This window comes from Procambarus clarkii, chromosome 9, assembly GCF_040958095.1.
Source record: "Procambarus clarkii isolate CNS0578487 chromosome 9, FALCON_Pclarkii_2.0, whole genome shotgun sequence".
Taxonomy (NCBI): domain Eukaryota; kingdom Metazoa; phylum Arthropoda; class Malacostraca; order Decapoda; family Cambaridae; genus Procambarus; species Procambarus clarkii.
This window is the reverse complement of record NC_091158.1, coordinates 10,813,415-10,827,120: the sequence shown is the minus strand read 5'-3', so window position 1 is coordinate 10,827,120 and position 13,706 is coordinate 10,813,415. Positions and strand designations below refer to the sequence as shown.

At 40.0% G+C, this 13,706-nt stretch overlaps 1 protein-coding gene across 1 annotated transcript in view; it reads right to left on the bottom strand.

The window, feature by feature from the left end:
* The window catches only part of LOC123766247 (transducin beta-like protein 3), a 38,788-nt gene that overhangs the window by 6,226 nt on the left and 18,856 nt on the right, over nt 1–13,706 (bottom strand). The window contains 6 exon segments of the mRNA XM_045755286.2: nt 254–411; nt 413–442; nt 2,776–3,019; nt 3,985–4,259; nt 10,219–10,377; nt 12,707–12,912. Of these exon segments, the coding sequence (XP_045611242.2) occupies nt 254–411; nt 413–442; nt 2,776–3,019; nt 3,985–4,259; nt 10,219–10,377; nt 12,707–12,912 (1,072 nt within the window).

Sequence of the window (13,706 nt, the reverse complement as noted above, 5' to 3'; positions counted from 1 at the left end):
CTTTAATTTCCCTCCTCCTTTCTGTCTTTCTATACCTACCTCAATCACTGTACACGCTACCTATACTCACTAATCTCTCCATTAAGTTAATGGTTAACTTAAAGAATCAACAAAAACTTTTAATATTCTGAATGCTTCAAAATTACTGCACACTTTGTTTTATTCAACCAATTAATCAAAGAAAAATATTTTTATCCCAAACTCTCGAGACAAAAACACATTTTTAAAGTTTTAAATATATCCTGGATCTTACTTAGGATCCATTCCCAGAGAAATGGAAGATGACATGTAGCTAAGAACTGTAGAAGACTGATGAAGGGCTGACAGGCGACGAAAATGACGTTCAGTGTAGGGAACAAGCCCTTCTAGTGTCTGCTTCCATCCTCCCAGTTCTTCAAGCTCCTCTGGTAGGCTGTGTCTTTAGTAACACATTAATGATGCACTGTCAAATAAGAAAATGTCACTATGAACTCAAAAAATGGATTACTATATGTATAGAAAGAAACTGAATGGTATACTGTACTAATAAATATTTTATTAAAATTAGTGATACAGTATTTGAAACTACAATTATATATGTTTAAATCGCAGCCAACTGATGGCAAAATCCCAGGTCCCTAGCAGACATATCTTAAAATAGAAAGAATATAATATTCTTTAAAGTAAAAATTCTCCTTCCCTACTGTACATTGGAGTCTTACTATAATGGAATGATTCATTCTCGAATCCTGCATCTGCAAAAGAAATTCTGAGGTATTCAAACTCGGCTATTGTTTGAAGTTACACGAGTAAACACTTGTACACATTTGCATTTCTAACTTCCACCTATGCTTGCTTGTCCTACTTACTTTCACTTTGAACATGCTGTCTATATCTTTTAGCAGTGCCTCATGGACTACCACTCATGGTAGAAGTAATGTTCCCATTTGGAGGTCTACAACTGGTAGGTTATCTTGATATGATTTCGGGGCTTAGCGTTCCCGCGGCCCGGTCCTTGCCCAGGCCCCCTTTTTGTTACCCACCTCCCCTAGGAAACAGCCCGTAGCAGCTGTCTAACTCAGGGTACCTATTTACTGCTAGGTAACAGGGGCATCAGGGTGAAAGAAACATTTTGCCCATTTGTCTCCGCCTCCACCGGGGATTGAATCAGGAACCTCAGCACTACGAACCCGAAGAGCTGTCCACTCAGCTGTCAGGCGCACTGACAGCTGAGACTGTCTTGCTGCTGGAATATTTCTCAACATTATTGGCTTCGCTTTATCCTCATCCAGAGTTTTCTTGCTTGCTTGCTTCTTCATGTTGCGGCACTTAGGAAAAAAGCAAAGCTTAAACACAGCTAATAGTAGGTAGACTCTTATCTACTATTTTTGGTAGAGTTCAATTCATGCTTCGCTTTCCCACTGCTCAGTATGTTAGAAAGGTTGCATATTTTTGGCTGGTTTCTAGCAGCTCTACTTGAATGGTTCATACATGTACTGCATGGTTTGTACTTATGCTTTCCTTGTTGTATTCTACAGGAAGCAAGAATCAGCTCTTGAGCCCCGCTTTATAGCTATTGTACCTTGTGCATTTATACCTATCAGATTTTCAGTGTCTACTGAAAGACAAACACTGAAATGTAAAGTGTAGGCAATCTATACCAGCTCTGCCCTGCTATTCCCAATTTTTCTCCGGATTGGTGCCTTCTCACCCTAATAAGCAGGAAATGAAATAATGATAATGAATTGATAAATAATTACCTGTACTATTATTTGACTAATGCACAGTAGCACATACTTGACACTTTCGCCCGGGCATGACGCAGCATTGCGTCATCCGTTTACTGTTGGTAATCTCGGGGATGACGCAGCATTGCGTCATCCACTAAAATAATTGCCAAAAATCAGGTTTATATCCGATTTTTTGGGACTGTTTGGTAACTGTCAACAAGCCGAATGCAATCTGTGACTACAATACAAACATGAAAGGTGTTGATCACTTTGACCAAATGATCAAATATTATCACTTCATAAGGAAAACTCACAAATGGACGAAAAAAATGGCCATCTATTTTGTGCAAATGGCTATCTACAATGCTTATGTGATGTACAACTACTACACAAAAAATACTAAACTATAATACTACATATACTAAAATACTAAATACTGAACATTTGTGGGCTGGAATTGGGAGTGTAGCTGGAAGGCGTCTGGGCGCTCACTCGCGGTTAACGCGTGGTCCGTCTTCAACTCGTCGGCGGGTGAAGCATGACCAGGTTTTTTATTTTATATGCTAATGTTCCTCTGGAGAATTTTATTGCAAACCCATTGATACCAAAATGAAAGACCTAGGACGAAAATTGAGGTTACCAGAGTGAAAAGAGTGAACACATTTTATCACTTTTGCGCGCTCCTGGGTAACTCATTCGCACTTTCTCTGTTTGCTGCGGGTAATTAGCCGGGCTTTTGGAGTTTATATGCATTTAGTGCTGTAGAGAATTCTATTGCGAACACAATGATACCAAATTTAATCTCGTAGGATGAGAATTAAGGTGACAAAGTTGAAGAGAGTATACACTTTTCAGAATTAACGCGCGCTCCCGTGAAACGCTGGGACCCAAATCGCACAGTTGAGGGGTGGCGCGCGGGGCACGCCAAAGTGTTAATTACCTTTTTTTTTTTTTTTACATTTATTTAGGGATACCTATTCTATCCAGTGCTTCTAGACATATGGATACAATTCCAACTAGGGAAAACATAACAGGGTCTGCATTTCATAGTACAATATATCTATACCTGGGCTTCACGAGAATTTTTTGTCTTTGTGTTCCACATAGCAGCATATCCTAAAAGTGAGGCTATTTGGTCCTGGCGTAGTTTACCAAGGACATCTTCCAGCTGATTTGGAGATTCGTCTAGCAGTGCTTTCATGACTTTCAGGGCACGAAAAGGTTGATCAAGACGTAGTGCAATACCAAACGCTTTGGCCCACTTCTTATCTTTAATGAGATTGGAGAGTGTCTGTTCTTCTGCAGCAAGTCTGTAAAGAATTTATCCAATTTTATGCACATGATAAACCATGTTTACAAAAAATATTAAATATAACCACAAAGGTGATCAATTTTTCATGAAACAATTGATGAAATATTTAACATGTTGATCTTGGCTAATAAGTTATCAAAGAAGTTATGACTTCCATGTACTGAGAAGTGAATACTTTACAATACAGTACAGTATGTAGCAAAACTAAAGTTTACCTCAGTATGAATGTGTATGTGGGCCAGTCAAAAGGGAAAGACACCAACAAATGAAAACAGCAGTCACAGAAATGGAGACGAGGAAGACCACCACTATCACATATGTTTATCCCACCATAGTTTCCGATGGTAACTGATCCAAAATGGGACTATTATACTGTACTTTTTTATAACATGATAAAGCATAATTTATATATGGTATTGAGAATGGGAAGAAAATAGTACTCTCATGAGAAAAATGGCAATTTGTGGAATTAAACTCATCTCTCAGACTCCCCAGAAACATGCACTACCCAGTGTACCATATGCTAAAAGCATCTCAAGCAGTAGTCCTACTAGACTTACTTGGAATTTGGAAGACAACAGATGGTACCCCCACATTCAAATCTGTACAACATATCTGCCCACATTCTGGTGTACATTACTTAGTTCCCCACCTTATGCCACTGCCAATATACTGAAATCACAATAACATATTTCTAGGAAGTTCAGAGATGCAGGTTCCACCCCATCCATTACTATAATATTTTCTAAAGATTCAACATCTTATTATGACTTCATTGTGCAAGAAGCCTTGTGTTATAATACAGTAATAAAATTTCCATTAAAATGAATATTATAATAAATTAATGAAAGGGACATATAAGGGGTGTTGTGCGGTTATTCTAAACATTTAAAAAACCTTGGAAGATTTCCCTGCATTAACCAGAGTTTTGTATTAATAAAGTATGAACATTGCTTATCATACCTTACAGCCTCTTCTAAAGCTTTATCCTTTTCCTCTTGTGTAATATCCTTCCAAAGCACCAGTGTGGCATCCTCCCCACCAGTTACAACTTTCATCTCATCCTCAGATACCACCAAAGCCCAGGTCTTTTCCTCGTGTTCATCAAATGTCTGCACACACTGACGGGTCTTGACTGTCCATAATTTAAGAAGTCCATCTGAGCCAGTAGAAAGTATCTGTTGTCCTTCAGACAACCAGGATAGCCGTAAAACACTCACACTGTGGCCTTCAAGGGTCTGTTATAGGGTGGGTTAATAATACTGTAATATGATACAAGCCTTAACTAAAAATATACATAAAAGCCAAACATCTAGCTATAAATTTATGAAAAGTGCTTTTTTTAAGTTGTTGTTCCCAAGGCAAGAACCTACTTGCATCTGTAAGGTATCAACAACAGTCAGGGTATGTTGACATTCCTCACTATCTTAATGGGAAACCTTTCAATCTGTTAGTTCTTACTGGTGCTGGAGACTAGAGAATGCTCAATCTAGGACAGAATGACGACAGAAAAGTGTTTAATATAAAACTGGCACAACTTGGGAACACAGTGATTGCCACGATGTTCCATGGCAACTAGTTTACTACCAAAATGAGGTGAGATAACTGGGTGGATGGCGAGGGGACTGGATGGATGGATGGTGAAGGGACTGGATGGATGGATGGTGAGGGGACCGGATGGATGGATAGTGAGGGAACTGAATGGATGGATGGTGGTTTAACTGAATGGATGGATGGTGGGGGGACCAAATGGATGGCAGGTGAAAGGGACGAAGAGGCTGGTGGGGATGGGAGGGTTTAACCACTGTGATGTGCCGAGTTTATTGTGACATTCCCCTGTGTGCATAAAATCAAGAGTTCGCAAATTTTGTTTTTATCTTTGTAAAATGATAAATTTCCTTCCCTGAACACGTACATGTAAAAAACTAAAAACTTTCACTTCCTTTGGCTGTGGGGACGTGGAGAAGGGAGGCATCATGGGCTGGTCGCCCGTGCATGAAGCTCCCAGAGGCAGTCGTGCAGGCCATTCAAGCACCGCGAATTGCCACAAATACATTTTCAATTATTTGTTCTATGTATTTCCAATGTGGTTTAATTTGTTTTGTTTTTTATCATATATGATGCATATTTGTGTCCTTTACAATATGTATACAGTAGAACATTCATAATGTTCCATGGAACTGTGATACAAGTGTCAGCAATGTGTCCACAATAAATGTTTATTGTCACAATATTACTTGTTAAAAATTCACTAAAATTACAATATGTACTGTTTCACACACTATTTACACAGTAACACACTTAGTACAGTACTTTGGAAGCGAGTGATAATAAATGAAGCAGTCCATGGTACACAGCGCGACTTCGTTCTCGTTGCACCAGGTACAGATAGATTTTCGCTTCCTCTTTCTTCGTTCTGTGTGCTTGCAAATAACGCACTCACGTACACTCTTGGCTTTAGTACCTGTAGGTGGTATGTAGCTAAGCTTGTAAAGCATAAGGTAGTTTTAAAAAGATTATAGGAAAAGATCAATTTGTAAGGTAGTCTTGAAAAGATCGCTTTGTAAGGTCCCTCAGTGGGAGAGATTCAGTCACTCTGGAAGAGATTCAGTCAATCAGGAAAAGATTCAGCCATTCTGGAAGAGATTCAGCTATTCTTGAAAATATCTATGGAAAATACAACCATGGAAGCCGCTAACACTGTTCATCTATGCTACTTGTATCAGATGCATCATCACTGAACCCAGATAACAATTCATCTATGTATCATCCATACAAATTGGAAATGGCATGGGTGGGCAAGGGTGGTGCTCAGAGCTACAACTAGATATGCTCACTATATTGTCCTCATCGGTGCTGTATCACTTGCATCCGACCTTTGTGTTAGGTCCTTATTGCGCCTAGCTTCATCAATATCATGACCCTTATGTTCTTCAAACAATACGGGTCTGAATTTCACGGACAGAGAGCAATCTTTCAACACCACGTCGGACAGGTGTTTGTCCGACACAACCATAGTGCACCATGGGTGGCGTACGTGTGCCACCCATGATTGCTCACTCAGTACTAGCCCAGCCAGTAGCCCTAGGACATTCTGGTTATTTTTTCCAAGATGGCTGCCTCTCACTGGAGGTCCCAAAAGGTCATTTCGTACACAACCTACCGCGCACGCGTTTTGAATGGATATAAAATATTCAAAAGGGGGTTTCTCGGTTAGCGCAGTTTCCCACCGACTGAGTTTTCTCAGCTGGCGCAGCACAGTGGTTAAGAAAATCTTTCAGAAACACCAGCCCTAGAATCATATAAGGAAGAACACGTGGAGGGCGAGTGGGTGGGCAGGTGATAGTGAGTGTAGCAGGGCAGGTGACAAAGTGGGTGGACAGGCAGACGGCAGTGGTCGGGCAGGTGTCAGTGTGTGCAGGCCAGCAGTAGTGAGATGAACAAATCCACAAGGGCCATGATGAGGGTTCGAACCTACACACAGGATGTTCCCAGATGCACCTTAATCAACTGTACCACAACATGGTCAAAGAATTGCAACATGGAGTGCTATTGCCCTCACGAAGATCCCGAAGCTTCTCCGAAGCACAATCGGTGTTTCACACAATTCCCTTAGTCGACTGGTACAGTTGACTAAGGCGCATCTGGGAACATGGGCGCCTGGAGCTGGACCTCTTCGCGTCGGCGTGTGTCTCATTGTATGTGGCGCAGTTCCCTGACTGCGAGGCTCTCCCTGTGGATGATTTTCGGCAGGACTGGTGTAGGTGGGGGTTCTTGTACCTCTTTTTTCCCGATCCATCTTCTGCTCCAGGTTCTGGCTCAGCTGGAATCCTATCGTGGGAGAGTTCTTCTCCTGGCCCCATGGTAGCTGGACCAGCCTTGGTTTCAGGCGCTACTTGCTCAGTATCCAAACCCAGGCAGGTACCTTGCTTGTTCGACTTACTCCTCCGCGATGCACATCTGGCATTTCTGATGCATGTGTACTGCCAATTGTATGGTGATCAGGTGGCTTATTTGATGGTGTCCCACCTATGGTCTTCGTCTCAGCGACAGTACATATAAAGTTTCTTGGCAGTCTTTCCACCATTTTCTTTCTCTTTGTTAGGTTTCCTTGGTGTTGGTGAGGTTGTTTTGTTCTTTCTCTCGTGACTTTTTCTGGTTCGGCATCTCATGCCAAATACTGCTGCTTCTTATCGTGCAGAGTTGGAGAGCTGCTGCAACATGAGTTCAGGGTGGATGTCACTTCTGCTACGTTTTGCAAGCTTTCTTGTGCATTCTTTCACCTCCGGCCTGCTCATGCGCCGCCTGAGCCTTCTTTGTCACTGGACCAGGTTCTTTCTTTTCTTTCTTCTCCTAAGTTTGTGGTAGCCGGTCGGCCGAGCGGACAGCACGCTGGACTTGTGATCCTGTGGTCCTGGGTTCGATCCCAGGCACTGGCGAGAAACAATGGGCAGAGTTTCTTTCACCCTATGCCCGTTACCTAGCAGTAAAATAGGTACCTGGGTGTTAGTCAGCTGTCACGGGCTGCTTCCTGGGGGTGGAGGTCTGGTCGAGGACCGGGCCGCGGGGACACTAAAGCCCCGAAATCATCTCAAGATAACCTCAAGAAGCCCGTTCGGTTCGTAATTGTTTTTGGAAGGCATTGTTTTTGTTGGCCTTAATCTCTGGGAGTCGGGTTGGGGAGCTTCATGCTCTTCTTCAGCACCTGGGGTTTTGTTCCTTTGGCCCTGGTGGTCATTTTGTTCATTTTGTTTCGAAACGACCTGGTGGTCGTATCATTATTTTTAAGAGACCCATACAGTAGTGCATGTAGCAGCAGGTCACAGCACTACCATGCAACTCATGCCCACAGAAATACTTAATAATGATGAAATAAATTAGTAACTGCAATTATTAAATGATGATAGTGTCATGAAGTTCTGACTGTGATAAAAAACTATGTAAAAGGTTCAGATATCAATGAATTCACTGATGGTCATGATGTTCACAGCTCAAAGTAGACATCCACACCACACAGCCATGGTTTGGTGGATCTAAGCCTCATGAAACGGGACTCGTATTCAGGATTTAGTGACTAGGATTCAAATAACAATAGCAGTGTTGTGGTTAGAGTTAGCAACGTACTTATTAATGGGGAGACATTTTGCTTCCGCCTTCGCCGGGGATCGAACCCGGAACAAATCCCAAGCGCTGTCCACTCAGTTGTCAGGCCCCTACACTAAAAGGTAGGCAAAAATAAGTGTCTTTAGACAGATTCTTAGCGAGACAAACATCCAGTGAGCCACAACTAGGTCCTAATGGTATGCCTACAAAGCGTAGGGAAGAGTGTACCGCAGAAATTCCATCACTACCTGATGTTATAATGGAAGAGGACTTTCCTTCCAAACACTTAACACAATTTTTTTTTTTTTTTCCGTGCACCAGGATACTGTCTGCTTTAACCCTTAAGCTGCTAAGGGGTCCTGAGGAGATTTATACCCCTACGCAAGAAAAAATTCTAAAAAGTCATTTTGTCTTCTAAAAATGTTAATTTGTGTTCCCCGAACACGGGAAAAATAAAAAAAAAATAGTAAGCGACATATTTTGGCCGCAATAGGCCGAGGAAGTCTGGCAAAATGTGGGTGTTGACAGAGCGGTCGTCAGCGGCGGTCAGCGTCACCCGAGCTGACAAGTGGGAGTTGCCACAAGGATATTATTAACTAATTATTTCAATGTCTCATTTTTTCTTAATTTTTTTGCAGTAATATTATTCAATAGTGTATAGTGTGATAGATTTATATAATCAAAGGGGTGAATCATCGCTATACTCAAAAGTATGGTGTGCATATTAGTGATTCAATTATGTTCATAAAACAATAAATAAATAGTTTTGCTGTTATTACACTCTATACACAGGTTATATATAAGTATCTGCATGTTTTGTTCACCATAACGAACTACTAAGTTGGCATTATGAGTCGAAAAAGCAACGAGGAGTGACTGCCATACAACAGCCAGCCACTCGTTGCCACTCCCTCAGCAACGCCTTACACGCCCACTTTCTCCTCCCACCATCCTGTTTTTTTATTTAATTCACTATATGCAGACGTTATATATAAATATTTATATGTTTTGTTCACCACAACTGTACAACTAAGCTGATATAGTTAGTTCAGGCACTAAGAGTCGTCGCTACACACAGTCAGCTGGCGGCTGCCTCCCTCACTCATTCAAGGTCACACGCACTAAAATTTCTCCCCAACAATATTGTTTGCAGTGTTATTACACTATATACACACATTATATATAACTATCTACATGTTGTATGCATCGTAACTGTACACCTAAGCTTGTAGGGTGCCCAAAGAACATAGTGGCCACCCTCTACACAGCTAGACAAGTCATGCAGATGATGCCACCTCTGTCACCCAAATGGCTCCTCCCATCATAATCCTTTTGTTGTTATTACACTAATACACACATTATATGTAAGTATCTACATTTGTGTTCACCATAGAAAACCATTGAGCTGGTATGGTGAATGCAGACAATAACAGGTGGCCACACAGTCAGTAAACGATGCTATCTCCCTCCGTCCCTCAGCATTACTCCTCCCACAGCGCTAATTATCACAATCCTGGTCATTTTTATCACAGTCAGGGGTCATCTGTAATACTGTCATCTCTAAATAATAGCAGTTACATATTTATTTTGACATTTTTAGGCGATGCTGTGGTCACAAGTTGAATAGCAATGCTGTTAGCTCATGCTGCGTGCACCAGCCTTGGTTGCTCCCACAGTACTGTGGCTCTCACACTGGAGAATATTGCCCACGATTTTTTTTAAACATGACGTCTGTTTACAAGAGCCCTGAGGAAGCTAATGTGAACCCTGTGTAGCCGCGGGCCATTTGAATCGTGCCTGGCACCCTATGACGTATATATACGCCATGTGCACTGTGGGACATGTTACTCATGGTGTATATATACGCCATGCACAGTTTAAGGGTTAAACATGGGGTGCAGCCCAAGGGTTAATTATGGTATTTAAACCTTGTCTCATAAGTATTTTAAGTTGGTTGACAGCAATTGTCAATGAAAATATATCAAGATACACTTACAAAAAATTATTATTGCAGACTTATAATTTTCACACACAATATGAAAAGTACTAAAGTATAAAGAAATTTAGCAATTTTCATGTAATAAACAGACTTACTGCAGCATTAGTAAAGTCTGACACTGTCCAGATTTTGATAGTGGCATCAGCAGAAGCCGTGGCCAAGACCTCATCTACAGGAGAGAACTGAACACACCACACTCCTCGCCGATGACCCCGAAGGATTCCCAATAGTGACAAATTCTTGCTGTCCCAGATCTGTTAAAGAAAATTAATAACATGTGAAAAAATAAGACTGAGTTAATATGAATACTGTAGCACCTTTCTGAGCAGATCATATGACTGCTTCCCATAATAAGATCCACTGTGTCTGTAGGACAGGGTCATATACAGACAGCCAGTGACTTACCAGCAATGACACTGATGCCACAAGAAAATTTTTGAAGTACTGTATCTATATCATAATAGGTACTACAGTTACTAGAGAACATGAAATCCAACCCTGAAGGACTAACAAAAGTCTAATCATAAACAATTTAATTCTTAACCTTCATTGACATCACGGGTGACCACCAAGGAAGGATTCCACTACCTGGCCACCTGACCCAAATACCACCAGGCAGCATCACCATAAGACACCTCTGGGTTTCCAGACCTAGGTATACTTCATGTACTTCCTGATGTAAAGAACAAACTCTGCACACAAAGTAAAGCCACAAAGGGAGGGAGCAGGAGCTTAAAGGAAAACTTTGATGGTTTAAATAATTTACTTCATGACAACTGTTTTAGTGAGTAAATGCCATATTTTGACACAATCATCCTCCAGTGAGAGTAAATAATGGCAGGTAGCAATGAATGACCATCCAATAGGTTTATTTTGTGTGTTAAGCTGGAAATATCTATAGTTCATGAATATGGGTGATTTGGAGGGTGAAAAAGCTCCCTATAGGTTTCATTGAATTCTGTGCTAAGCTGAGAATTTTTATAAGTGAATTTTGTCATCATAAAATGATGAATTAATAGCCTTTTAGTAATAGTGATACCTAAGAAAGGCATGTCTACTGGTAGCTCTGCATGACCAATTAAGTTTGTAAATCATCAGAATCATCAAAAGCTTAAAATTCTCTAAATGTAAATTCTCTAAATTCTCTAATTCTCATTTTAATTATGCTGGCTTAATCAAGAGAAATATTACAAGGACACTGGTTACACAGGCAGTATAGTGACTAACAAGTGAAACTACTAAAATCTGAGGCGTTATGCTACAGCCCACCTTCCTGTCTTGGTAGTACTTATAGTAACGATGAGGACCATAGTACATATTACGATGTACAACACAATTAGAAAGTATAAATTGGTACTGTTGAATTTGGAAAAACTGAAAAATATTTTCTATTTATGTTGCAAAGACAAACTAACCTAACCTTCCTAGGCTTAATACATGCTATCTAAGGCCTAATATAGTACATATGTGTGCGCTATACTAGGCCTAGGAAATATTTAAGCTTGTTAAGTTAAATTTTTTGGGGGACTATGAAGTGAATAGTACCAAAGTCTACTATCTAATTGCTTAGTATGTCAATGTTTGTACTATGGTGCACAGTTACAAAAATTACTATCAAAACAGGAGGATGGGTTGTATGCAAACAACACTTTAATCAAAACAATAACCTCTAAGAAATTTATATTATATAGAATTAAAAAGTATCCAGCTAGGCAGGTAAGCAGACTGGTCTACAGCGACAGCCATGAGAGGCAAATAGCAAATGAGACAATGCCTGGGCAAATGGCACGCCCTGATAAGCTTAGATAAAGAAGATTGTGATCCTATGCATCACAGTGAGATTTAGTAGCGAGTTTTGACCAGAAAGGCTCCATAGTCCTATGGTGCAAAGGACCTGGGAGTGGATATAAATATAATCCAACGCTAAAACCAGAAGCTCAAGTGAACAGGAACATATCAGTGACATATAGGAAGTGAGAGCATTACTTCAGTATGCAGCATCAGAATGGAATCTGCTACTTGACCTCGTATTGACAAAAGTACTGGGATTATAGCTAGACTATTGCCAGAATTGAGAGGCCTCAATTATGAGGACAGTTAAGGGAATCTGACCTCAAAAGAAAGAGGAAAGAGAAATTATTACTACATACATGATACTGACAGGAATAGACAAGGACAAGGACAAAATATTTAAACTGGGTATAACAAAGCACTGGAGGAAGCTAGCTATGCAATCAAGTTGGAGTGATATTAGAAAATTCTCATACCCGGTTCAAGTGGTCATCATTGTTGAGGCCCCTACCATCCATAACTTTAAAAAATCAAATATGACATAAAACTTGAATATCAAGAGATGTATTTAGCATGACAAGATGGAGACAGGGCATAAAGAGCTTGATCTCACACATCTGTAGTTATTGAGAGGTAAGCACTGATAGGTAAAGGTGCTTAGTACACTGTGGTTGAACAGGGCTTACCCACCAAGACATAGTATGGCATATATATTCTATCTTCTGTGTGGGGGAAAAAATACAGTACAGTATATGTAAAAATACAGTAAATACAGTATGAAATATTTCTCACCTTCGCAGTTTTATCTTGTGAGCCTGTAGCAATAAGTTTGAAGTTGACTGACACGCAAATACTATTAATATCTTTATCATGGGCTTTTTCAGTATGTGTGGATGATAAGGTAGCAACACCGTTGATAGAATTATCTCTCGCTTCTATTTCCTTGTCAAGAGCCCATTTTTTAATGCACATATCTTGACTACCAGTCACTACAAAACCTGGAGAAATCAAAATTAAGTAATATTTAGATACACTTATTAAAAAATTATTATTGTAGTCATTTATTGTAAATACTTGTGACTTTAATTTGAGAGGGAAATAACTAGAAAGTGTATTCACTGGAAAGATGCTACAGCAGGAAAACATTTTGACATACTGTACAGGCAAACTAATTTAAGATGGTGGTCAGCATCCCCCCCCCCCCTCCCCAAAAAAATCTGAAATGCGAGTGACTCCAAATCAGTATTAAATGGTCAAAATTAATTATGAACATTTAGGTCTAAACTGGTTATATTTTTACCAAATATAGAAAGAAAATAAGGAAAATGTAAAAATAAGTTCCTTATATATGGTAGGGATAGTTGTATACTAGACCTGCTCCAATACACGAGCTCCATGTTTAAATAGAGAAAAAGTGATCAAGTACTGCATAAATAAATAATGGTGCCTAAATAGCTAATCTAAATATCTGGGTAAAACTGACAATCTTAACACTATAAAATCATGCACCTTTACCATTATTAACTAAAGACTAATAATACTACATAACTACATAGCATGATCCTTATATGCAGTATGATGCAGGGTGTGTATGTATAAATTGGCTGTATCTAATCCTAATGTTAGTTTGGTCATGTTGAACTAATGAAAGATAATGCACTATTGAAAAGAAAGTATTCAAGAGGTAAGAGAAGAAAAAGAAACCCCAAAATAATGAGCAGTCATGGCATGTGAGGAGCAAAGATTAAGTACGAATATTGTACAAGATGTGGCAGCAAAGGACTAGTTGGCA